Source organism: Antechinus flavipes, chromosome 2 (genome assembly GCF_016432865.1).
Source record: "Antechinus flavipes isolate AdamAnt ecotype Samford, QLD, Australia chromosome 2, AdamAnt_v2, whole genome shotgun sequence".
NCBI classification, from domain to species: Eukaryota; Metazoa; Chordata; class Mammalia; order Dasyuromorphia; family Dasyuridae; genus Antechinus; species Antechinus flavipes.
This window is the reverse complement of record NC_067399.1, coordinates 503025712-503052898: the sequence shown is the minus strand read 5'-3', so window position 1 is coordinate 503052898 and position 27187 is coordinate 503025712. Positions and strand designations below refer to the sequence as shown.

At 37.9% G+C, this 27187-nt stretch overlaps 1 protein-coding gene across 1 annotated transcript in view; it reads right to left on the bottom strand.

The window, feature by feature from the left end:
- Positions 1 to 27187, bottom strand: part of POMT1 (protein O-mannosyltransferase 1) — a 45192-nt gene that overhangs the window by 871 nt on the left and 17134 nt on the right. Inside the window, exons 11-19 of the mRNA XM_051980221.1 lie at positions 22355 to 22450; positions 21051 to 21143; positions 14726 to 14822; positions 12107 to 12199; positions 10914 to 11034; positions 10322 to 10419; positions 9329 to 9442; positions 7495 to 7621; positions 6795 to 6972 (exon numbers count right to left, since the gene is read on the bottom strand). Of these exons, the coding sequence (XP_051836181.1) occupies positions 6795 to 6972; positions 7495 to 7621; positions 9329 to 9442; positions 10322 to 10419; positions 10914 to 11034; positions 12107 to 12199; positions 14726 to 14822; positions 21051 to 21143; positions 22355 to 22450 (1017 nt within the window). The remainder of the gene's footprint in view (positions 1 to 6794; positions 6973 to 7494; positions 7622 to 9328; positions 9443 to 10321; positions 10420 to 10913; positions 11035 to 12106; positions 12200 to 14725; positions 14823 to 21050; positions 21144 to 22354; positions 22451 to 27187) is intronic.

Below are 27187 nucleotides of genomic sequence, written 5' to 3'. Positions count from 1 at the left end.
TCCTGGTGATCCCCTGCTTCTGATTTAACCCACCATAGTGGTGCTAGACTTAGTGTAGAAGCTTAATGATGAACTTTAGCTCTACCACTGCTCAACCTATCAGCATCAGTCTCCCCAGTAGCAGTAGCAGAAATGAGTGTGTACACACTACACCTGGCTGGGAATAGTTAAATGCACCTCAAATCCATTCCTCCTCACTATTATTTCTGTTACCAAGGGCTACCATTTTCCCAGGTATCTGGGATCAAAACTTTGGAACTCTCCAATTCTTTATTATTAATCATAAATTACATTGAATCTGTCTCCAAATTGTCAATTTTAACTCTATAATATCTCTGGCATCTCCATCGTACTCTGTATTCCCACCACCACTAAATTAGTTTAAGCTCTTACTTAAATCTCATCTCAATTCAATCCCTATCAATCTCTCTCTTCTGCAATATATATTGAAAAAATATGCCAGATCCATTTTTTGAAAGGTTGCTCTGATCTTTTTTTTTTTTTTTACTGCTAAGAAAATCTAACTTTCTATTTGACACCCCCCTCCTCTGCAGCTAACAAAATTGGACTACTCCCTTTGATGTGGGAAAGATTCCTTTCTAGATTCCCACCCTCTCCTAGTTAATAATGTAAATTGTCCTTTAACTCACAAATCCTGGTTCCTTTGAATTCCAACAGAAGATCTGACCTGTTCCCAGCCCCACCCAGATCTGAGCCAACTTTGGGGCTATACCTGAAAGCCCTTCGAGCTAAGTCTCCTATTATAAAAAGGCCACGCTGGGAACCCCTCTTTGGGATTCCAAACATGGCTACCATGTGAGGACCCTCTGTCCACTGGACCCTCTGTCCAGTGCCCTCCTTATCTCTACCTTCGCCTATACTTTAACCTTGCTTACCCAATAATAAACCTCTTTTATCAATCTAGCTCGCTGGGCCAATAAATGCTTTTATTGGGAACTCACACTGCTACTAGACCCCCTTTCACTGAACCTGTACCCTAAACCTTCCACTAGACCTTAACCCTAATTTCATTTAGGTACCCCAAATCTAGACCTCAACATTTGGTTCCCTGACGAAACGAACACTGGAAGCTAGATAATTTGGCAATCAAACTGGACCCCAGTCTTTTCGGGGCACTCAGAACTAATCTGGGTTTTGAGCTGTTCAGGCAGAATTCTTCCGGGAAGAATCTGCATTCTTTCTTTGGTCTCACTCTATCTCTAAAGGTAGTGGGGAGAATATCTGTGTTCCCTCTCACCCTACTTGCATTTCAGGTGAAAAGGCTTCTATAGCAGGACCAGGCAATCCAGAACTCTGGACAAGGTAAAAAACTTTTTCTTTCCTTATCTTGCAGTGGACACCCAAAGCCCTCCAGTCAGGCTTGTTCTTTAGGAATTGCTGCGGATTGACAAAAGGCCTTCTTTTGTCGGCTCTATGTCTAAGAGATACGAGGGAGGCTGCAAGGATTTGGAAGAATAAAAGTTTTTACCTGTCCACAATCTAGACACTCCCCTGCCTCTAAAGTCTTTCCTGGAACAGATGCTTTGCTTGAGGAAACTCCCTCTATCCAAATCCTTTGGAGAGATAAAGGCCCTTCCTTTGTATCTCAATGCATTTCTAATCTTTTTTTTTCGGCACTAGATAGTCCTGCTCTCCTGCAGGAATTGTTGAGACATGAGAGGAAGTGTCTCTTTAACACTCCCCCCCCCCCCCCCCGAGACCAAGGAAACACATGGCCATTCTGGGGACCCCACCCCTCTCGGGGGTCCCAGGCCAGCGCTCTCTTTGCTCTGTTCTGGGGAGATAGCCGGAGAAACGTAAGAGGAGCTGTGTTTGAGCCCTTCTCCCACGCCACTGTTAAATGCAATGGAGTCTCTAATGGTCAGGCTGTAGCCACGAGGAGAAAGGTCACTGAATTGGGGTGAGTTTAGAGAATGTCTCTGCCCATGGATGCTACTCCCTGGACAGGGGTAAGTGGTCTTCCCCTCAGGTTTTGCTCTCCCAGCAAGATTTGGGGGCTTAGATGAGCTGCCCCACCTTCAAGTTCCAGCATGGAATCCGCCAGAGGAGCCCTCGCCATTCAAGACGCACTGCGCTGGGTAAGATGGCATCTCTTCCTCCCCCCACCCTCGTTCTGGCCTTTCCTTCCCCTTCTTCCATGGAGTGGGGAGTGTAGAACTCGAGGCCTGGTTCGGACCTCTCCCATGTGGCTTGGTAACTTGCCATTTAAATGCTCCTATCTTGTCTCCTTCTTGGGGTTACTGTACAGTGGGGAGATTGGGGACTCAATCTAAATCTTCTCAAATCTCCGGAAAGGTTGTCACCAACTTTTAAAATAGAAATTTGCTAGTAATTTAGACAAGTGAGCCGCACCCCTTCCAGACCTTTACCTGGCTCTTAAAGCCGCAGCTTCCAGCTCTCAGGAAGTGTGCTCGTCCCATACATTTTAAACGGGACTGAAACCTCAGAATTTTGCTTTCGCATGCTCACAAGGCTGTCTACAAAGACTGGGGATTTTAAACTGCTCTCGTTTTTTTTTTCTTAGCCTCAGGGCACTACTTAAAACCTTTTCTTAGCTGCTTGTGGAGAGATAACCTAGGTAAACCAGGCTAGGTCTGTCTGTCTCACACTTTCCTACCTAATCCTACAGGTGGGAACTCTTACTCCTAATTTTCTTAGTCCTAAAACCTTTTGCTCTTAGCACACTCGGTTCTATTCTTTTCTAGATTGACGTTCTATGTCCCTGCCAACAAAGGGTTTTTTTTCTAGGCTCCAACCCTGGCCAGGTTGCAGCTTCAAGAAAGACCTTTGGAATGATGGCTGGGGAATAAAATTTCAGGTTAAGGCAAATTAAATTCTTTAAAAGATGGCTTTTTATTTTTTTTCTCCCCTCATTCCTTGACTGCAGCAAGAAATGAGTTAATGGGAGAAACTGAAGCCATTTAAGAATTCGGTGAATACCTTTAGGAAAGAAGTCTGTCTTTCCCGTGTGCTTTTGTCATATTCTCTAGACTTGTTCTCTGTTTTCCCTCCCCCATTCTTTGAGAAGTTGAGGGACTAAGATGGGAATATAAAATATAGGTTATTAAAACAAAATGCTGGTAAGTTTATCTTCCTACTTAGATGATGTGTTTTCTAGAGGTATTGGATAATTTGTAACTGAGTTATGCCTTAAAATTTGTCATCTCTGTTGGGCAATTATAAATTATATGAAGTTTGGTTCAGTTACTTGTGAACTTAAAGATCTGTGTAATGTTAAATTTAAAACTATCTCCTTTGGGACTGCAGCTAATATTTGCTGGGAGTTTTGAATTCAGGTGTGACTGCATAGACCAGAAGTAAAACCTTGTTACTTCCTGGGGCTAGAGTTTCTTTTTCTAAAGGTTTACTTTGCCTAAGTATTTGGGGCCACTCCCACCTAGTCTTTTGAAAAAGCTGGGAATCTCATGGCTCTGATTAGGCTAAGGCCTAGAGCCTTTTACACTGTGTGTTGATGGAAGGCAGGGCTAGGCCCCTGACTTGCTGCTCAAGGAGCCCAGGGCTATAGAATATGCATACTGTCTAGTGTTGAGAGAGGAGCTATTGAAAGGAGAACACACCCACTCCACATCTCTCCTTTGCTACCTTGCCCTCAATGTTGGCGGCTCTCTTAGGAGGTTTCCACTGAGGCAAACCCACCATGTCATGCTTCTATAAAGGGGGGCGGCTCAAATGCCCGGGCTAATTCGTGCTCGCTGGGAGACTTGCAGTCTTGGGGGGATTTGTCGCTCATAGGACGCTGTGAGGACGAAATCCTGTGTGTTTTTTTTGGCAAACGTCTCTTCTAGAGACATCTAGGAAGGTTACATTATAGAATGCGAAAAGTTTTCGGGTTTTGCCATGAATTAGCTTTCTTCTCCATCCCTATGGAGATTTTAAGCTGTCTCTTAATGCAGAGACAAACACTTGGGCTTGAGAAAAATGCCTCAATCTCAACACCTGAACTCTGAATAGATTAGCTGAATTCCAATCTCTCTGGACAAGTCCATCCTTTAAAGTGCTTTTTTTCTTTCTAATCCTTATCCTAATCCTAACACTTATGCCCTTAGGCAAAAGCAGCCAGCCAAAACACACCCAGCACGTTTATCTCTTTAAAAGCTGAAAGACTCAGCCTAGTGAAACCTAGGATCCACCATCACCTCACCTTTTCCGGGGTCCAAACCTCAATGTTTCTTCCACTCTGCTGCTAACAGCTGTTGGTTTCCCTTTAACTCTAACCTGAGACACTGAGCTCTTTTCTTCTCAGGGCAACTTCTGCCTCCTAAAAAAACATTTGGAGTGGAAGCGCCGTTTAATACAAATCTCTCCCAGACTTAGGCCCGAAGGTGCCCTGGAAACTGTCTGAGGAGACCCTAGTCTCTGTCCTGAGTTCGAGCAGGAGGAACAATGGAGAAACTGCTTCACACCACAGGGGCTGAATTGGCCCCCGGTGTCCTGCTCCCCAGTAGGGAATTGGGGTCTGGCCCTGTTTCCTTTTTATCCCAGGACAGTCCCAACACCTCAGGAGCTGGTAAGCTGGGTTGTCAGTGCTGAGATACTTTGCACTCCCTTTGGTCCCTTTCACCCCTTCCACCCCTCCCCTATAAGAGTGGGGAAAGTGGGAGAAGGCTCAGGATCTTTGCTTATTGAGGAACCAACTCTTTTTAAAGAAAGGCAGCACAGTTAAAAGATTCCTAAGAGCTTAAATTGCATTCTTATCTTGATTAGATTTATAGGCCTCCAGTTTCCCCTGACTTCTTAGTCTACACCCTGAACCAACGCCAGGAGAAATTGGCTTTCCTGGAAATTTAAGAGTGAAAGGGCTAAACTCGAGGCTACTTAACACTTTACTTATAGACAAATAATCTTTTGCTCCCAGCATTTTCTCCTACTTCTCCTTGTTAGATGGGACATCAGCATTCTTACAGGCAACCCACAGAAGGGACCTGCTGTCATCATCTCCACCCTGGATGACATTCTGGTTTCCACCCGGTTTTAACCTGCTCCCAAGATCTGGGCTTCAATCTTTGGACTTTCAACTGCCCTTCAGCCTGGAGAACATGGGGACAACTGACTGGGAACGACTGACTGGGACACACACACCTTAGATGTCCTGCTGCCATCCCCAAACCCCACATCTCATGCCTCACCTCCTGGCATGAACCCCCAAATCTCTGACCCTTGCCAGCTCGAAGCAGTTAAGAGGAGATCGGCGCCCCTTTTCCCACATGCCTTTGGAGGTGACTGCTTGAGGGGTGGATAAAGAGGGGACCCCCGAACTTGGAAAATCCTTGAAGGAGAAAATCTTCAATTCTGTCTCAAGAAGAAACTTTGCCCCATGTCTTTTTCCTTAAATGAATTTAAGTTCCAACTGCTTGAGGGGGGAATGATGTGGGAAAGATTCCTTTCTAGATTCCCACCCTCTCCTAGTTAATAATGTAAATTGCCCTTTAACTCACAAATCCTGGTCCCTTTGAATTCCAACAGAAGATCTGACCTGTTCCCAGCCCCACCCAGATCTGAGCCAACTTTGGGGCTACACCCAAAAGCTCCTCGAGCTAAGTCTCCTATTATAAAAAGGCCAAGCTGGGAACCCTTCTTTGCAGAGATTCCAAACATGGCTACCATGTGAGGACCCTCTGTCCAGTGCCCTCCTTATCTCTACCTTCGCCTATACTTTAACCTTGCTTACCCAATAATAAACCTCTTTTATCAATCTAGCTCTCCGGGCCAATAAATGCTTTTATTGGGAACTCAATGTAATGACTGCGTATTTAAAATCAGCTGGAGTCAGGAATTCAGGTTAAGGGAAAAATCTTCAATATTTATTGAAGTGAAGAGATGAATAAAGATTGCGATAACAAATATAGGCAAGAAAGATTGCGATGGCAATATGGGCAGTTGCGACAGGAAGCCAGCTAACAGAGAGAGATCTGAGCTGAGCAAACCGTCGCAATGGCAATGCAAAAAATCTCTCCTTCCCCTTCCTTTTCCACTCCCCTGCCTCCACCCACCAAAATCGTCATTTCCTATACAACACATCAGGACTTGCACAAAGAGTGGGTGGGGGCCATTCTTTCTCCAAGATTATATATTAATAGAGTATGGTCCAATTACTATTTAGCCTCATGTGCTTGGGACCTCAGTGCATCAACTCAAGCCTCAGCCCATTACATCTCCCGCTTTCTTTTGTTTTAGAACACAGGTGATCATGCCACCCCTGACTCCTCAGGGAAGTCAGAGCCCTCAAGGGGAGGTGATCACACCCTCCCTGACTTCTCAGGAAAGGAAGTGAAAGCACCGAAAAGGAGGTGATCACCTGACTTCTCGCGCTGCTACTACACCCCCTTTTGCCGAATCTGTACCCTAAACCTTCCACTAGACCTTAACCCTAATTTCATTTAGGTACCCCCAAATCTAGACCTCAACATCTTTTTATTTACATCACTTTTTTTTTTTTTTTTTTTTTGCTGCTTTTATGACTTAGCTCATGCCCTCTGGAATTATGCTATTCGACTTGTCTGAACCTTTATGGCACTTTGTAGCTCTTTTTTTGCAGGTCTCACATTTTTCTGCCTTGTATCACAGTTATTAGGATAAGAGGTAGATGAATAGTTTTCCTAGACTAAATTTTTTGAATGCAAGTGTCATGTGTTATTTACTTCTGTAAACCTTGTATATAGCAAAGGTTTAATAAAAATGCTTGTTGAATCTGCTTTCATTCTGACAGTCCCCCAAAATGAATGTTAATTAAAATTACATAGGACCCCAAATACCTGCAGAGGTATTCGATCACATGCTGCAGCACAATAGGGAGTAGGATGATTTGGAAGGTGAGAGCAGGCAGATAGTGGTAAAGGAATAGCGTCTTCTCCATCAGAAAGAAGGGAAGATAGTTCACAGCCCAGCCTCCACAACACACAGTCCCAGCTAATATCCAGAATGACCAGGAATCTGAGAGACAAAATCAAGGAGGAAAAATTATCTTAAAATTTCTGCCATCAACAAGAAAATGCAGATTCTGGTGAGTTATTTTATAAATTTAGCTTAGCCTACTTGAGTCATTTAATTCTCTTTAGACTTCAGTAACAAAATATGAAATAATTTATTTCGTTTTCCTTTCCACAGTCTCTGGAAAAAGTGGGATGTCTGTCCAGAGCCCATTTTTTCCAATTTGAATTGAATTGATAAAATTCCTGCACCAAGAAAGCTCAATCTTTAGGCTGAATGCCACACCATGCCTGCACTAAGAAAACTCTTCTTCCCTTGTTTACCCAGAACTGTAACAGAAGCTTGCAACAGAGGGTGGAAAATGAATTTCCAAACCCCTCTAGGAAAAAAAAACAGAAACAAAAAATTTACCAGAAGGAGGAGATTCACTGTCCTCTCTTTAGGATTGTTACCTCAAGGGACACTGAAAACCCACTAAGATGAAAAAAGAAAAATAAATGAAAAAGAAAAAATAAAACTACCTACCCTCAGGGATGTCACAAACATTTCTCCTCCGTCTGAGCAGATACCAGAAAAACAGAAGCACATAGGCCAAAGTGGCAATATTGGCTGAAGACCAGGTCAAAGCATTTCCAAGTAGGTGGATTTGAGCCTAGAAACACATGAGGCATTACCTTAGCCATTTGGCTTTATACATATAGGGTAGGAAAAAAAAAAGATTAAATTTTTAAAAATCCACTTATTTTTAACACCATCAGCAAACATTTCCTAGTCAGGCTTCTAAAAGTAGCCAAGTGTTCAACTTTACAGAATAGTAAACTGACGAGTAAGTTGTATATTAAAAATGATGATGTCTTTTTTTTCCCTTCCAATATAAGGATTAAGCAACTGTCAGATGGTACTGAGGGCAGAGATAAAATGAAAAAAACCAATGAAACCAAAACCCAGACTGTTCCTTAAGGAATTTCTATAAGAAGAACACAGAGTAAACAGTTAATAAGTATTTTCTGACAATTTTTCACAGGACAATTTGAGTGAGGCTTAATGAAAATTGCACCTATAAACTCTAGGCCTTTATTGTACACTGCCTATGTCATTCTCTTTATTTCAGGTCCAACTTTATCTCAAAACAGATCCACTTATGCCCTGGCCCGACACAGACATCCTAGAAAACAATCTGAATGTATGCTGACAATCACTAGAATGTGCCATCCTCTGACACTGCTATGCCATGAGAAGGGTCTGTGCTCAAAAGGAATCACCAATATTTATTTAAAAACGTATTTCTGTATTCAGCTCTTTTTGTAGCCCCCCCAAAACAGGAACTAAGGGAGGAGCTAAACAGTGATATATGAATGTAGTGGAATATTTTCATATCATATCATATATAATGAAATAGACATAGACATCTGGGAATATCTCATGACATGATGCAGAGTGAATTAAGAACTGGGAGAAAGTTTATAAAATGTTAAGAAAGTTATAGAGAAAAATAACTTTAAAAAAAAAACTCTGATATTCTGAACAATGCAATGATAAACAAGAATCCCCAAAAAGGAAGACGAGACACAGTACCATTCACTTCCTGACAAGAAATGCAAAACCATACATTTTCAAACATAAGAAGTGAGTTTTTTTTTAAATTTTAAGAATTTTATTAATACCTTTTATTCTCATGCCACATTTACTTCTTTGAAAAAAAAAATAATCTGTCCCTCCCACTATAGTTCTCCACTATCATTGGGTATATTTAAAAAAAAAAAAAAAAAAAACTCCCCCAAAATAAAGCTCTCAGTACATAGCTGCATAATATGGTAAAACTGTTTAGGGGGGAGTGTTCATTTTTAGTTACCCAAATGAGTATATTAAAAAGAGTCACAGACCTCTGCTTTAAAGAAACAAGGCAATGGACAGCATATTTTTTCAGGTGTTACCAGCTAAATAATATAGGCACAGTTAGTATTTGGAAATTTGATACTACTCAGATTTCTGTCAGAAAAGGTAAACTCTCCCCTCATGAATTACTGCTGAGAATGTTTTCAGCACCATAATTCAACTAAGGATGCTTTATAAATTAAGATGTAAAGTGATTAGTATTGTTCTGATTCATATAAATAAAAGTATGGAGACTGAAAAAAAAAAGAAATATTAGCCTATTGAAAAGAAAAAAGAATCTCATTATCCTTGTCACTCATTTCAATAAACCTAAAGGAAATTATTAAAAAAAAAAAAAAAAAAGAAACATAAGGCTCAAACACAAAATTCAGTCACAATGGAGTTCTTAAAGATATAAATTACTAAGTTATTCATGGGTTTGCTAGAAGTCTGAATCCAATATCCCTCCCATTTTCCCACTTACACTGGTCTTGGGATGTAGCCAATAGGCGATATTTGTCTCCAATGTGAGCCATTCCAGGGGCGAGGAACTGTACTTGTGTTCAGTTTCTTCACTCCTTAATGTGAGCATCTTCCACTAAAATAAAGCAGTTATGCTAGATTTGAATTATAATGTAATTAATGCCATAATGATCAAGAAATTGTTCATGGATTTCCTGGATCATTTTAACATTGATCAGATCTTTTAAGGGTATATACTGTACAATTCTGCTATTCACAAGAGCTTGAAGTTCATTCTAGATTAAAGACATTCAAATTCATGGCCCTCAAAACTTCTAAGTGGAGCTAGAAACAAAATGTAAATCAGAAATGTTTAATAAATGCCAACATATGGCTTTCTAAATTACTAATATGTTATCAGGGATCCATTTCTACATTATACAGAGACAGGCAACATGGAGTTAAGTAGTAGGTAGGATAAGGAGCATCAAGGAATCTAGACCTCAGCTCTTTGATCCAGTTATGTCATGAACAAGCTTTGTGACTGAATAAGTCACTTATCTGTGAACCTTAGTTTCTTCTGCTGATCTGCTGAATGAGGAGACTGAATAGACTGATGATGCCTAAGAGATCCTTATCACTTCTCACATTCTGCAATTTTGGAATTTTAACTAAAAGTTTCCATTTGATCAGCTTAGGTCAAATATACCATTTAGCAAAGTATGAATTATGGCACAATTACAATCTTCCTTCTCAAGTATATCACAAATCCTACCTGCAGAAAATTCAAACCATGCATGTAGCTCAATTCAACTGAAGGATCAACCAAAGTTCTGTTTTCTACTTATATTTAAAAGGAAAGGAGGAACACATGGAACTCCTAGAGCTTTAGTTCAGAACTTACAAGACAATAAATTATTTAAACAAAGCACAGAAGGCAATTTTTAGTAGAGAAAAGTGCCCAGCCAGTGCCCAGCAAGCAGACTGTTTCCCAAGTACACCCTCCCCCATTCACCTGCAATTCTGTGAATCTGGCCATAAAACTGAGGTTTTTGCTGATATCAATATGAGTAGGGGAATGCAACTCCAACTCTCTCTCCTTTTGCTCCTGGCCTGAAGAGTTACAAAATAGGCTAGTCATTCATCTATGAAAAGAAGTTGTTAAACTTTTTTTTTTTTTAAGCCCCCCTCTTTTGGCTTCCAAAAGCCAGTCTTGGTCAAAGCTGTATCATTCAAGGTAAACTCCCCTCCAGCAAATTAACAGATAAGAGAACCATGAATTTATATTTCACTCAGGCTTAAAATTCATCCGACACTGAAAGCAATCAGTTACCTTTCCAATGATAATTAAAAAGACTTTGTTATAATTTTGGTTTTCTTTTGGAGGGCCCACAAATGTTTTGAAATTTAAGTAGAGATAATGGAAAAAATATTTACATGGTGAGAGCAAAAAAAAAGGCAACAGAACTCTCAGAAGAGTTTTTTTTTTTTTTTTAAACAAATGTATAGATAAAAATAGTTTTCCCAAACAGGATTAACTTTAACGTTTTTATTACAAAGAAACATTCGTATACTAATACAGAATTCATAACTCATTCAGAACTTACTTTTCCCATATCGGTGTTCCTCCACATTCCATACCATGCTCTGGTGATAGCTCTTGACCGATTTTTCACCAATGATCTCCAGTTGCCAATAACCCCAGTCAGGTAATGATGCCCCACTTAGCTAGGGAATGGGGAGGAAATCAAAATAAAAGAAGGTATTTAAAAAAGAAAAATTTCCCAAATCTGACACAAGTGGTCTAAAGTATTAGGATTCCCAAAAGGGTGCATCTTAAGGACTAATCCCATGGTTTCAGATAAACTACAATATTGAAAAGGCTCATTTAGCCAGTATATTGGCAAAGATGACAAAAGATGGAAATAGTAGATTTTGGAGGAACTGTGGAAAAATAGACAAATTAATAGATTGTTGGTGGAAATATGAAAGAATTCAAACATTCTAGAGAAAGTATGGAATTATGTTAAAAAATTAATTAAAATGTCCATATCTTTTGACTAAATCCCATTACTAAACATAAATTCAAAGGAGATCAAAACCAGAAACAAAGGCCCTATGTACACCAAATTATTCATAGAAGTTATTTTTTGGGTGGAGCAAAGAATTGAAAATATATTATGATTGGGAAAGACCTACACAAATGCCATGGAATATTAGTGACTGTAAGAAATGAAGTATATGGAGAATTCAGTCAGAAAAAGACTTAAAAGAACTGAGACAGCATCAAATAGGCAGAACCAGGAAAGTATATAAACAAAATGAAGGAAAAGAACAAAAAACAGAAACTTAACCTTGTGTAAATATAATGATCATGTTTGGCCCTGAAGAAGAAACAAGAAAAATTTTACTTTTTTCTTTATAGAAATGCTAAGGATTATTGGGTGCATAACATTGGGTTTAGTTGATATGCTGGTTAAGTATTATGGAAATGCTTTTTTCTCTTTCTTTTAAAATCTATTACATAAAATGATTATATAAGGGAAGGGGAAGGATATACTCAGAAATAAAGGGCAATATAAAAACAAAACGGATTAGTAAAAAAGATTTTTAAAAAAGAAATAGAACCAGATTCAATTTCACATGGGTTAAAAAAAAAAAAAAGACATTTTGGTAAAATCTTCCCTTGTATTTTCTCTGCCTTTTTAAAGCTTGTTCAGACTGAAAAGTTAAGCAAGAAGAAACTGTGTAGCCTACAGTTTAGGAAAACACAGGAGTCCTTCAGTTATGAGAGCCTTACCTTCAGTACAGCTGAAGTGTTGACGTGTACAAACCGAACTTCTGACAATATGGTCTTCCATATATCTGAATCTGACTCACGGTTTACGATATCCTAGGGAAAAAAAAATCAGATCTTATTGCATTTCTCTTCTCCAGGGGCTTTGTGATTTTCATGTGCAGAAGGTTCAAAGGCCTTCTATGAGAGAGGCAATATGGTATAGTAGAGAAGGAGCTGACCTCACAGTCAGACAGATCTCCCCTGTATGGGCTGTGATTGAACCTGACAATTCCCCAGACTATAAGTCTCCAAGCAGGCACAGTTCTGTACAATTAAAGGAAGTTTTCTTATCGGGAGTTTAATATATCAATTAAATCATAACTTCAATAGTGGGGGGGGAAAAAGCTATAATCATCAGATCCTACAACTGGCAAAGACAACAGGCAGTTCTTTTTGCTACTACTAGCATATGCCCTAACACATATGCAAATGTAAATCACTTAGAAGAGATGACTCTTCAAGGCTGTACACAAGAGGCCCGTGGCCCACTTGGGAAAGATAAGAAGGATATTTTATTTTATTTTATTTTTTTGATCTTGACAATGAATGTTTTATCTATTCTTTTTTTTTTAATTTTTAATAGCTTTTTATTTGTAAGTTATATGCATGGGTAATTTTACAACATTGACAATCGCCAACCTTTTGTTCCAATTTTTCCCCTCCTTCCCTCCAACTCCCTCCCCTAAATGGCAGGATAACCAATACATGTTAACTATATTAAAGTATAAATTAAATACAAAATAAGTATACATGTCCAAACTGTTATTTTGCTGTACAAAAAGAATCGGACTCTGAAATATTGTACAATTAGCCTGTGAAGGAAATCAAAAATGCAGGTGGACAAAAATATAGGGATTGGGAAATCAATGTAATGGTTCTTAGTCATCTCCCAGAGTTCTTTCGCTGGGTAAAGCTGGTTCAGTTCATCACTGCTCCATTACAACTGATTTGGTTCATCTCATTGTTGAAGAGGGCCAGGTCCATCAGAAGTGATCATCATATAGTATTGTTGTTGAAGTACATAATGATTTCCTGATCCTGCTCATTTCACTCAGCATCAGTTCATGTAAGTCTCTCCAGGCCTTTCTGAAATCATCCTGTTTCTTACCGAACAATAATATTCCATAATATTCATATACCACAATTTATTCAGCCATTCTCCAAGTGATGGGCATCCACTCAGTTTCCAGTTTCTTGCCACTACAAAGAGGGCTGCCACAAACATTCTTGCACATACAGGTCCCTTTCCAAGAAGGTACATTTTAAAGTTTTGTTTTTGTTTTTGTTTTTACTATTTTAGATTTTCTGTCCTATCTTCTCACAAATGAAGGCCAAGCCATTTTAATAAATAGATATTTCTTAAACTTCTTTAAATGAAGAGGGAGTAGCAAAAATCAGTTGCTATCAACCGCTGGCACAAAGATTTCTGAAGCTGGGTTTGACTTTAATTACTTAAGATAAGCATTTGGCAAAAGAAAAAATATTCTGTTTATTTTTTAATAACCTCGCTTCACCCTGTAAACATACTGCAAGAATGGATTTGTAGGTTTTTAAGTAAATGAATATGATTTCTAATTAGAACCATAAATTAGAATTCTTTTCACAGCTCACATTTTGTAAAACACATTAAGGTTGAGAAAGCATTTTCCTCAAAACAATCCAATGATGTAGTTAAGGCAAGTATTATTATCCCCACTTTAGAGATGAAGATATTAAAGCTCTAAGAAGGCACAGCACTCAGGCAGAATTTGAAACCAAGGATTAGAAACTTCTGGTTCCAAGTCCAGTGTACTTTCTGCCATCCCAAGCTATATCTCCACAATGGGTTCAAGTATACCATTCAATGTAATTCAAAAAGCATTTACTGTCTGCTAGGCACTGGGCTTAACACTGGAGATCTAGAAACAAAATTGAAACAGTCCTTTCTGTTCAGAAACTTACCATCTATCAGGGAGTGAGGGACAAAGGGGGCAAAATGTACACAGATAATGTACGCAAATCAAATACAATTTGTCATTTGAAGGGTCAGGAGAGATACGGAAAGGCTGCCTGCAGATGGGGGAAGCTCTGGAGGAAGCTAAGAGTTCAAGAAGATGAAAGGATGAAGAGCCCTTCAGACACAAGGGCTCCAAAGGCCCAGACAGAGGAACCTTGTTTCCTAAGGACACAATAGGCTAGTTTGGTGACAGCATATATATAGTGCATGAGAGCAAGTAATGGGAAATCTGTCTGGAAAAGAGGGTGCAGCCAGACTGTGAAAGGCTTTTAATGCCAAACATGATAGTTTGTATTTTATCCTAGATTAAGGTAACACTGGTTTTTGGAGGTACTCTTTAATAATAATTTTATTAATTTTATCAACTCTTGTTCAAAATGATATCATTTAATATCTGACATAATAAAAAGAGCTCTGGGCCAAGAGTTAGAAAATAACTTGTTGTGCAACTCAAAATTTGGTGGTGCTCCTACTCAGTGATCTGGGTCAAATGACCCCTATGACCCCTCTGGGACACATGTTCTTCATGTGCAAAATGAAAAAGTTGGATTAGGTACTATCTAGAAATTTCTATTTCAACTCACCACTCTCCAAAGGTTCTGCGCTGGCATGGAAATGTTATAGTCGATGTAACAGGAAATTTCTTGAGAGTGTGGACTTAGAGGTGCAGCAACATCGTGCCTGAATCAAGAAAAATAATACTTTATGGAGAAATTCCTTAGCACTGCTTTGAATGGACCTTTGTCCACTTTAAGATAACTTTGAGGAATGTATGAGATATAAAGTCTGATTTTCAATGACAAAAAAATTGGCCTCACGAAAAAGTGAATAAGTTGTTCACAATTTTTAACTTAGATATACAAAAATTGCATGCTTATCTAATTTTCAGTAACATAAAGCCAATATGTTGCATGACAAAGTAAGAATCCCCAAAATGATACTAACAGGGTAGAATACTGGTTTAAAAGGAAAAAGAAATGATAGTTGTGAATGTAAAGTCCTATAAATGAATTAAATAAAGCTTTACACATGTAAGATAAGGAAAGACATGGGCAGAGAACAGCTCATAAAAAATTATCTGGGAGTTTTGTGGACTACAAGCTAATTCCACTTGAGTCTCTAATGTGACATGACAACTAAAAAGAAATATAATTTTAGCCTGCACTGATAGGAGGACAGTGTCCATCAAAAGGGAGGTTACAGTACCAGTGGTCTCTGTCCTATGTCAGACCATGTTTAGTTCTCGCAATCATACTTTAGGAAAAAGATATGAGTAAAATAAACTAGTCCTATGACAAGAGAAAGGATAACTAATGGACAGTTATGTCTTCATGATACCAAGAAAATTTGAAGAAGATCCAAGATCCCATGTATTTCAAGTGACTATGTTGTGAATTTTTGGGAGAAAATGAATAAGAGCGATACAGAATGGGCAAGGATGAACAAGTGGCAACCTTCATTACCTGAAGAATTACTCCTATTAGTGATACTTTGGAAGGCAAAAATAAAACCAAAACCCCCTATGCCCTCATTAAGCTTTACAAATCTCAGCATGAAATAATAATAGACTAAGCTAAATACAAAGGCACTTGGCCTGCCTTTATGATGCTGGATCAGTGATACCACTGAGCTGTGACACCAACACGGGCACTTCCCTTTCTGGCACAGATCACAATACACTGACATCTTCTCTCTTCATTCATGTTAATTGTGCAATCCTCCTTTGGGGGATCTACTTAAAGACCTTTCCTATTCTGCTGAATGTTTCCGCATCAAGATGGTTCATCCTTTCACCCCATGACTGGGCTCCCTCCTATTCTAGACGTAAATCTTTGTTAAGGTCTTTTATTCCATTTTTGAACACAAGCCATTGTTGCCAATATGTCGTGTGACTTATCCTCCTCGTGAGGAACTCCACTGCCTCTTGGGCCAGCTGCAGTGGTGAATCTTCCCTGACTGCTGTCTCACAAAGCCCCACCACCAGAATAAGCAAGGTTTTGATGGCAGGTCAGGACCACTGAACTTGCTTGCTACTCGCCGAGGGCATCACTCTCTGACTAAGGTCAAGTCTAAGCCTAGCTCAAAGACTAGAGAATGTTTAGAAGGACTTCGGAGTCTCTACTCCATCCCTGAACAAGAACCTCTAAGACAACAGTCCCACTGACCTGCCACCATCATCAACTTTCTGCATCAGTTCAGAAAGAGAACTGGAGACTATGGGCATTTTAAATTAGAAATCCTGTAGGCATCTCAAAAATCAACATATCCAAAACAAAGTATTTCCCCCCAGACCTACCCCACTTTGAATTTTCTTATTTCTGTTAAAAGTACTACTATCCTTCTAGTCACCTAGATTCACAATCACACAGTCATCTTCGACTTGTCAGAGCCTTGTTGGAGTTAGCTGATGAACAGGTAGAGACTCCAAGTAGCACCCTTACATGACTTAATAGTGTCATTTGTGCCTTTTCAAACACCATCATGGAGCACTTTACCATTTATTACTTCTAAGAGAAGGGAAACAATTACAAGGTTAACAGTAGGAAGGCGAAATGAAGCCAGAGCAAGGGTGACAGTCTGGCAAGGTCCTAAAATATAAAAGGACGAGATGTTATGGTGAGCACAAAGAACAGATACATAAAGAACAAGACATAGTGAGAGCTGGAATAAGAAGAGTTAGATAAAATAATATCAAAAGAGAAAAATTGGTTTGGGTCTTTCCCCCCATCATAAAAGGTTGGGACTAATAATGATAGAAAATCAAAAGGCACCACACAAAGCTTTAAAAAAAAAAAAGGAACATAACAAAAGACTGCCAAATGTTTTGTTAAAATGTAGCTAAATTATATCACTGATATAAAGTATATTTATCAATAATATTCTCATAACTGTCCAATCTAGCAACTGTCTTAAAAAAAAAAAAAAGAAAAGAAAAGAAAACAACTTAGCTAGCTCCCAATGAGCCATGCTGGTTTCTACTTATTAAACTCACTGATATGTTATTTTGATACTGATATTTTCCAATGAATGGTAAAACAAACTCCACTATAAATTTCACTCTCTGAAAAGTCAATTTGATTACAAACAGAAAGGATGTGCCTATTCATTTTGATTTTGCATCTAACCAATTGTATTGTCTCTCAAGGCCTAGTTTAATTGTATTGTTGTGGTCATTGCATGTGAATGAGTATTGGGGTTTGATTTCTTCATATTCATCATTCCTTAATAACCCCATTACATTCACATAACAGGTTCTTTCTCTTTGTCACCATTACCCACAAGCCATCTGTCCTGAGTTGCCATTTCTTTCATCTTTGTGCTCTCCCTAATTTTGAATAAATGAACAAATGTTTTTTCCCTAGCTTTTTATAATCAAAAGTACTGCTGCTATGACTATTTCTATATGTATGGGTTTTTTCTAACTTTTGGGGCGACAAGATCCTAGTAGTGGAATCTCTGCTTCAAAAGCTTTGAGTAATTTGGGAACTATCCCTCTAGAATTAAAAATCATTTTCAAGAATGACTGAAGCAATTCACAATTCTGTCAATAGTAAACTAGCACAGTAATCTTCCCCTGGGCTGTATGTTGGCAATCACCATGTCCTTTTCTAGGTGTTCAGTAACTATTCTATTAATAATACACTGCCAAATATATTGAGTACATTTTCGTAATTAAAATGAAAGCAGACTACATATAATGACCAAGGTAGGCCTCAAAGAAGAGTTAAGGAAATACATCTTTACCCTTTTTTGCAGAAATAAGGGGAGTATTTTTTATATATATATATAATATATATATATATTCAAATTAGTTTGACATTCTAGTTGGTTTTGCTCAAATACTTTTTCTCTTTTTTCTTCATTCTTTTTTCAGGGGATAGTTCAGTGGATTAGAATCAGGAAGCAGATATTGAAAATGAAGGTGACAGAAAAAACAAAAAATTCAATAAAATAAAAAATAATTCTCACTAGCATTTACATAGTGTTTTAATGTTTGTAAATCAATTAATATCTCATTTTATTCTCACAAGAACCCTGGAAGGTGAGTATTATCCTTATTTTATACTAAGGAAACTGAGGTAGATATTAAGTGGTTTGTCCAGATTCACCCAGCTACCAGATGTCAAAAATCTGCATTTGAAGACAGGTCTTCTTGACTACAAGTCCAGCACTGTGTACCCATCTCATTGTCCTGATTGAAATAAATCGTTTATTCTAGGCTTTTGCCAGAAATAGAACCCAAGCCTAACAATCCACAGTCTCAATTACTCTTTGGTCTTTCAGAGGTTACTGACAACAGCTCAGCAGTTATACTCCTTAGTTTTGTTCAGTACCCTGAGTCCTGAGCTCATGTGGGCCAAGTGATTTGGGTCCAGAGGGCATTCTTTATTTAATCTCCTTGTTTATCCTGGCTATTAACTCCTTATTTCCAATATTTGGGTATGCCCCATTCAGTACAAAGATTGTTCTTCTAGACAAAGAAAACAGAAAAAATCAGCACTGAGAGGTTCTTTCTCTTTGTCACCATTACCCACAAGCCATCTGTCCTGAGTTGCCATTTCTTTCATCTTTGTGCTCTCCCTAATTTTGATCACCAGTCTCAGCTCTTCCTGGGTCAAATATAAAACCCTCTGTTAAGCTTTTAAAACTGTTCAGAACCTGGCCCCTGCTTTCAACCCAGCAACAATGGCCTCTGGATTGTCCATCTCCAGGCTCTGGCCATTTCAACTGGCTGGTCCCCATATCGGGAACTTTCTGCCTCCTTGTCTGCTAACCTGAGTGGACTTCCTCTTAAGTGTCAGCCAAACTTCTTTCTCTTTGGACACGTATCTTATTCGTAGTCCTCTCCCCTGAGACTATTTTCAATCGATCACATACACAGATACATATCCTTTATATAGATTACACACACACACACACACACACACACACAAACACACAACTACTTACAAACTATAGATGTAATTTTTCCAAACAATATACACATATGTATCATTTGTAAAGATTGTTCACACAATCTAAAGCAAAGTGGCTAATTTTGTTTTTTCTCCCCTGCTTTCCTCTGCACTCCTAGTGTTTAGTACAGTGTCTGCCCATGTAGAATGTACTTAATAAATGCTTGTTGACTGCTGTCCGACTGAAAAATAAGAATTGCCTAATAATACCATGGCAGCTATAGAGCTTGGCTTTCCTTTAATAAACAAGGACTAAAGAACCCTACGGAGCAGCAATATTAAATGATTAAGTAATAAATGCTTCTTGCTATGCCTTGATTTGGAGCGCTACCACTCCTAACATTCTTTTGCCAAGATTTTGTATTCAATCTCCATCACCTGTTTAACTCCCTTCTGTATATGTCATAAAAGTTTAGCCCATTCTTTCTCTGAAAGCCTTTTAAAAAATAGTCTAATATACATCCTAAATTTTGGGAAAACATGTCAGAATTCCTTTTTTTCTGCCACAGAATCAAAAATAGAGTAGTTACTAACCCCCAAAGTTCCCACCATTTCCATTCTAGCAATCAGTTCCTCTTTGCCATGAGAATAAGATCCAGAAGAGAAGTTCAAGCAATTGGCAAACATTTCTCAAGCATTACTATTAAGCTCCAGCTACTGGGCATATAAATGCAAAGAACTCACACATCTAGTGGAGGTGACAATAATATATGTATAAAAGTAGAAACAGAATAAATAAAAATAAATACAAGCTAGTTAAAACACAAGGTATTTTAGGGAGGGAGAACATTAGTAGGTGGAGGGGAATCAAGAAAGACTTCAAGTAGAAGGTGGTACTTTAGCTATAACTTGATGGAAGGAAGAGTTTCCATAAGGTACAGATGAGAAGGTAGTGAATTCCAGATATACTAGATGAGACAAAACAGAGTATCCTGTGTGAGGAACCATAAGAAAGCCCATTTGGCTGGACTGAGTGTGCAGGATGGATAATAAAACTGGAAAGGTAAGTTGGGGCCACGTTGTGAAGACCATCACCACAATGTCACTCCTAAACAAGATCATCAGAGACTTCCTTTTTTACTTAGGCTTTGCCCAGGACATTTTCTATGACAGTAGCAAACAGCCACAGCAGACGAAGGCAGCAAAGTGGCACAGTGAACAGAATAGCAACCTGAAGTAGCTTTAGACACTTTCTAGCTGTACGACCCTAGAACTTAACCTCTGTTTACCTTTTTCTCATTTCCTAAAATGGTGAGAATATCACTTCCCTTTCAGAATTGTTGTGAGAATGAAATAAAATTATAATTATAAAATGCTTAGCACAGTGCTTGACACATAGTAAGCACTATATAAATGTTGGCTATTATTATTAGCAGCAGTAGTCAGAACAGTTAGCTCTATAGTTACATCTATCTTGTATGGCTTAACATACTAATGAGAGAGAGAGCCTATTAGAAGACAGCATTTAAGGCTCTGTTAGGTTTTTTAGGTTAAGAATGAATGCAAAAAACACCTTCTGATATTCTTAGTCTACCTTACCCATAATATAAAATAATAAACCAAAATAAAATTTTTTGAAGGCTTAGTTACCCTCCCTGGTATGAACCTCAAAAGATCAGGACTATACCTTCAAAAAACTGCTTTTTAAAATAAAGGTTCACAGCTTTATCACCCTTTTTGAATCCCTGTAATATTTCAAATTTGTCAAGTTGCCATTTCTTGACATGCCATATAAAGCTGAACTTTTCTTTGTCTTAAATAAAAAGTATCTTCTTCAAAATTCAAGGGATATTCTGTAGTTCTAATACTCTTAGAGCTATGAAAAAGTAGATACATCAATTAGGAAAGTTAAGAAGCCAGAAGCTGCAATTTCTTCCCACTAACTGAATTATGTCTGAACAAAAGGTGAATCTGGAAGGTAACAATAAAAGGAGAGAATAGTGGGAACACTTACGTATTGAGGAAGCGAGTGGTGATTCCATGGACCAGCTGTACAATATCCCCATGCCGTACAGGCTTAGGAGGATTGGTCACTACCAACTGATGCCTAGTTAACAGAGAAAAGAATTTGTATATCCATCCAGAAGGAATAGCACAGACTATGTCAAATGACAGCTAGCAAAAACACTGAGCCAAATGAGGAAGAGAGAACTTAACTCATGGTAAAAACAAATTAATTTTATACCTTCCAAGCCAACAGCATCTTTTACATAGATAAAATATGGGCAAAACAAGTAATTTAATATCATTATTGAATCCTGGATGTTTTCCTGCATCTCCAACTTCTATTCTAGTTTATAAATAAATAACTTCATAATGAAATTAGTTATTTACCTTGAGGGTACTTAAAAGCAGTTTTTCAAGGATTAAAAAAAATTCCCACAGAAACAATGCTAATTTGTCCTATATATGGAGAAAGTTTGTAAAATAAAGTTAAACTTCAGCTCTATTCCTCTCAAAACAAATGTTTTTAATTTATATTTATGTAAATAAAAGGAGAGTAAAAAGTTAGCTCCAAAATAAAACTAAAATAAGTATTTCAAAGTTATAAAAATCTGAAATTAACTCATCTTCCTCATATGAAATGATGCCAAAAGGGGGGAGGGGGGGGAGAGAAATGAGGGCCATCTTGCTTCACATTTTCAAATAGAAAGAGGAAAGAGACTTGAAGAGGACTTGTATTCAAATGTTTGATATGCCTTTTATTACTTGACCTTTAACCTCTCTGGGTCTCAGTTTTCTTATCTGTTAAAAACGAAGGAGTTGGACTAGATCACCTTTAATATCTTTATAGTGTTATTTCTGTTGGTCCTTGAAGAGGACCCCGACATCAGGGAAGTGAGACCGTGACATGCAAGTGAATTGGATTTCAGTGAGGAAGGGCTATGTGTAAGGTCCCCTGGCTCACTTTCTCCTCTAGAACCATATGGATCCAATGTCAAGATATGGATCAAGATGACTAGAGATGGCCCGGATGAAATTTCCCTTTTAGCTCTAAACCTACGATGCTATGATCTTTTCTTTTACCAGAATTAACCATGGTTTTGTGGGTTCTATGTCTCTTACTAACAAGTCAGCAGAAAGAGAATTTTTCATTACCAGGATACATACTATGATCGTCCAGAAATTACTTTTCTATTTATCAGATAGAAATATTAAAAATCCAAGATGTTCAACAATTATAAAGAGATGCTAATTATTAGCACCCAAGCAGACCAAGAGCTTGGTGATGCTCCTTTAGGAGTTTTCTGTACTCACTTCCCAGGATCTTTTACAATCCACCAGTTGTTGACATCTTTAAAGGGATAACAAGTCACCTGTTGCTGATGAGAGCTGCCTCGGCCATCCTCATACCTAGAGAGGGAATAATGAACACCAGAACGACAGGGTTTTAGTCAAATCAGCAGCCAAGCAACCATTTTTCTCATTTTTTAAAACAAGTAAACAAATATTTGCTTAGTCAACTAACTCTTTCCTGTTGTTCTTCACAAATATGAAGTATAACCTCATTTGTACTGAAAGGCATAAAGGCACTCAAGTTTAATTCTATTTCATGTAATTTCTCCACATAGCATAAATTAGTAATATAAACAAGATTGTAGTATTTGAGAATAAATTGCTTTCAAGAATCCTAAGTTCCAATGTTTCTGGACTTCAAAATCATGTGTCTACTGTTATTTCATCCTGGAACTTCCCACAGTACCTAGGGGCCTGCTTATCCTGGAAAATCCAATCACTCTCTTATTCTGCTTTTCCTGGAATATCCCTTTAAAATGCCTTTTTTTTCCCCATCACTGTGTTCCTCTGGGAACCCACATTTTGTGATGGGTCCCAGGCCAGCCTGTCTTTATTCCCTTCCTAGCCTTGTTCCAGATTTTTTGTTCTTCAAAAATCACTTCCCTCCAACCTCTTGCTGTTTTTTAGTTTTCCTTCATATGTTATCTTTCTTCATTAGAATGTAAGATTGTTGAAGGCAGGGACTGCTTTTTTTTTTTTTTCTCCTTTTTTTTCTTTTGTATTTGTGTGTGCCTGGTATATTATAAGTACTTAAAAATGCTTATTTCCTTGTGACCAAAGATGAACTAGAGACCATTACTGATCACAAAATAGAAAATTTTGATTATATCAAATTAAAAAGCCTTTGTACAAACAGAACGAATGCAAACAAGATTAGTAGGGAAGCAATAAACTGGGAAAACATCTTTACAGTTAAAGGTTCTGATAAAGGCCTCATTTCCAAAATATATAGAGAACTGACCCTAATTTATAAGAAACCAAGCCATTCTCCAATTGATAAATGGTCAAAGGATATGAACAGACAATTTTCAGATGATGAAATTGAAACTATTACCACTCATATGAAAAAGTGTTCCAAATCACTATTGATCAGAGAAATGCAAATTAAGACAACTCTGAGATATCACTACACACCTGTCAGATTGGCTAAGATGACAGGAAAAAATAATGATGAATGTTGGAGGGGATGCGGGAAAACTGGGACACTGATGCGTTGTTGGTGGAGTTGTGAATGAACCCAACCATTCTGGAGAGCAATCTGGAATTATGCCCAAAAAGTTATCAAAATGTGCATACCCTTTGATCCAGCAGTGTTTCTATTGGGCTTATATCCCAAAGAAATACTAAAGAAGGGAAAGGGATCTGTATGTGCCAAAATGTTTGTAGTAGCCCTGTTTGTAGTGGCTAGAAACTGGAAAATGAATGGATGCCCATCAATTGGAGAATGGCTGAGTAAATTATGGTATATGAATGGAATATTATTGCTCTGTAAGGAATGACCAGCAGGATGAATACAGAGAGGCTTGGAGAGACCTACATGGACTGATGCTAAGTGAGATGAGCAGAACCAGGAGATCATTATACACTTCGACAACGATATTGTATGAGGATATATTCTGATGGAAGTGGATTTCTATGACAAAGAGACCTAACTGAGTTTCAATGGATAAATGATGGACAGAAACAGCTACACCCAAAGAAGGAACACTGGGAAACGAATGTGAACTATTTGCATTTTTGATTTTCTTCCCGAGTTATTTTTACCTTCTGAATTCAATTCTCCCTGTGCAACAGGAGAACTGTTCGGTTCTGCAAATATGTATTGTAACTAGGATACACTGCAACATATTTAACATATATAGGACTGCTTGCCATCTAGGGGAGGGGGTGGAGAGGGGGGGGGGAATCAAAACATAAACGAGTGCAAGGGATAATGTTGCAAAAAATTACCCTGGCATGGATTCTGTCAATATAAAGTTATTATTAAATAAAATTAAATTTAAATTAAAAAAAAATGCTTATTTCCTAGACTAGTTGATCAGTGAAATAGGTTAGGTTCAAAGGACAAAACAGCCAATAACTTCAATAATCTAGTATTTGACAAACCCGAAGACCCCAGCTTTTGGGATAAGAACTCACTGTTTGACAAAAATTGCTTGGAAAATTGGAAATTAGCATGGCAGAAACTAGGCATTGACCCACACTTAATACCGTACACCAAGATAAGGTCAAAATGGGTTCATGACCTAGGCATAAAGAATGAGATTATAAATAAATTAGAGGAACATAGGATAGCTTACCTCTCAGACCTATGGAAGAGGAAGGAATTTATGACCAAAGAAGAACTAGAGATCATTATTGATCACAATTGATTATATCAAATTGAAAAGTTTTTGTACAAACAAAACTAATGCAGACAAGATTAGAAGGGAAGCAATAAACTGGGAAAACATTTTTACAGTCAAAGGTTCTGATAAAGGCCTCATTTCCAAAATATATAGAGAACTGACTCTAATTTATAAGAAATCAAGCCATTCTCCAATTGATAAATGGTCAAAGGATATCAACAGAGAATTCTCAGATGAAGAAATTGAAACTATTTCTAGCCATATGAAAAGATGCTCCAAGTCATTATTAATTAGAAAAATGCAAATTAAGACAGCTCTGAGGTACCACTAAACACCTGTCAGATTGGCCAGAATGCCAGGGAAAGATAATGTGGAATGTTGGAGGGGATGTGGGAAAACAGGGACACTGATACATTGTTGGTGGAATTGTGAACACATCCAGCCATTCTGGAGAGCAATTTGGAACTATGCTCAAAAAGTTATCAAACTGTGCATACCCTTTGATCCAACAGTGTTACTACTGGGCTTATATCCCAAAGAGATTTTAAAGATGGGAAAGGGACCTGTTTGTGCAAGAATGTTTGTGGCAGCCCTTTTTGTAGTGACCAGAAACTGGAAACTGAGTAGATGCCCATCAATTGGAGAATGGCTGAATAAATTGTGCTATATGAATATTATGGAATGTTATTGTTCTGTAAGAAATGACCAGTAGGATGATTTCAGAAAGGCCTACATAGACTTACATGAACTGATATTGAGTGAAATGAGTAGGACCAGAAGATCATTATATATGATCAATTCTGATGGACGTGGCCCTCTTCAACAATGAGATGAAACAAATCAGTTCCAGTAGAGCAGTAAATGAACTGAACCAGCTACACTCAGTGAAAGAACTCTGGGAGATGACTATGAACCACTACATAGAATTCCCAATCCCTCTATTTTTGTCCACCTGCATTTTTGATTTCCTTCAAAGGCTAATTGTACACTATTTCAAAGTCTGATTCTTTTTGTACAGCAAAATAACTGGACGTGTATACATATATTGTATTCAACTTATACTTTAATATATTTAACATGTATTGGTCAACCTGCCATCTGGGGGAAGGGGTTAAGAGAAGGGGTTGGGGGAAGGAGGGGAAAAGTTGGAACAAAAGGTTTTGTAATTGTCAATGCTGAAAAATTACCCCTGCATATATCTTGTAAATAAAAAGTTATAATAAAAATGCTTATTTCCTTCCTTTCTTCTTCTTCTTCTTTTTTTTTTTTTTTTTTTTTGCTGAGGCAATTGGGATTAAATGACTTGCCCAGGGTCACACAGCTAGGAAGTGTTAAGTGTCTGAGGCCAGATTTGAACTCAAGTTCTCCTGACTTCATGGCTGGTGCTCTATCCACTGCACCACCTAGCTGCCCCATTTCTTTAATTCTTTATAAGCATCCCTTTATATATAAAAGTTGGATATAGATAAAATCTTTTTGAGTAGAAGGAAATTTTTAAAAAATATTTTATTTTATTTTATTTAATAATAACTTTATATTGACAGAATCCATGCCAGGGTAATTTTTTTTTACAACATTATCCCTTGCAATAATGTTGTAAAAAAAAATTATCCTGGCATGGATTCTGTCAATACAAAGTTATTATTAAATAAAATAAAATTTAAATTTAAAAAAAAAAAAAAAACATTATCCCTTGCACTCGCTTCTGTTCCGATTTTTCCCCTCCTTCCCTCCACTCCCTCCCCTAGATGGCAAGCAGAACTATATATGTTAGATATGTTGCAGTATATCCTAGATACAATATATATTTGCAGAACCGAACAGTTCTCTTGTTGCACAGGGAGAATTGGATTTAGAAGGTAAAAATAACCCAGGAAGAAAAACAAAAATGCAAATAGTTCACATTCGTTTCCCAGTGTTCCTTCTTTGGGTGTAGCTGTTTCTGTCCATCATTTATCCATTGAAACTCAGTTAGGTCTCTTTGTCATAGAAATCCACTTCCATCAGAATACATCCTCATACAATATCGTTGTCGAAGTATATAATGATCTCCTGGTTCTGCTCATTTCACTTAGCATCAGTTCATATAAGTCTCGCCAGTCCTCTCTGTATTCATCCTGCTGGTCATTTCTTACAGAACAATAATATTCCATAACATTCATATACCACAATTTACCCAGCCATTCTCCAGTTTATGGGCATCCATTCAAAAGTAGAAGGAAATTATAAGGTCAACTAATTCAATTCTCTCATTTTACAGATAAAGGATATGACGTTCAAAGAGTTCTGATCACAATTCATTCTTCTCTATTCATTTAGAGCACATTTAGCAGAATTTCTACCTGGTAAGAATTTGGCGAACTATTTTAAATATAATACCTACTTTCCAGCATTTCAGATTAACACTCAATTAGTCCAAATTAGTAAACTTTAGTATATATAGAGA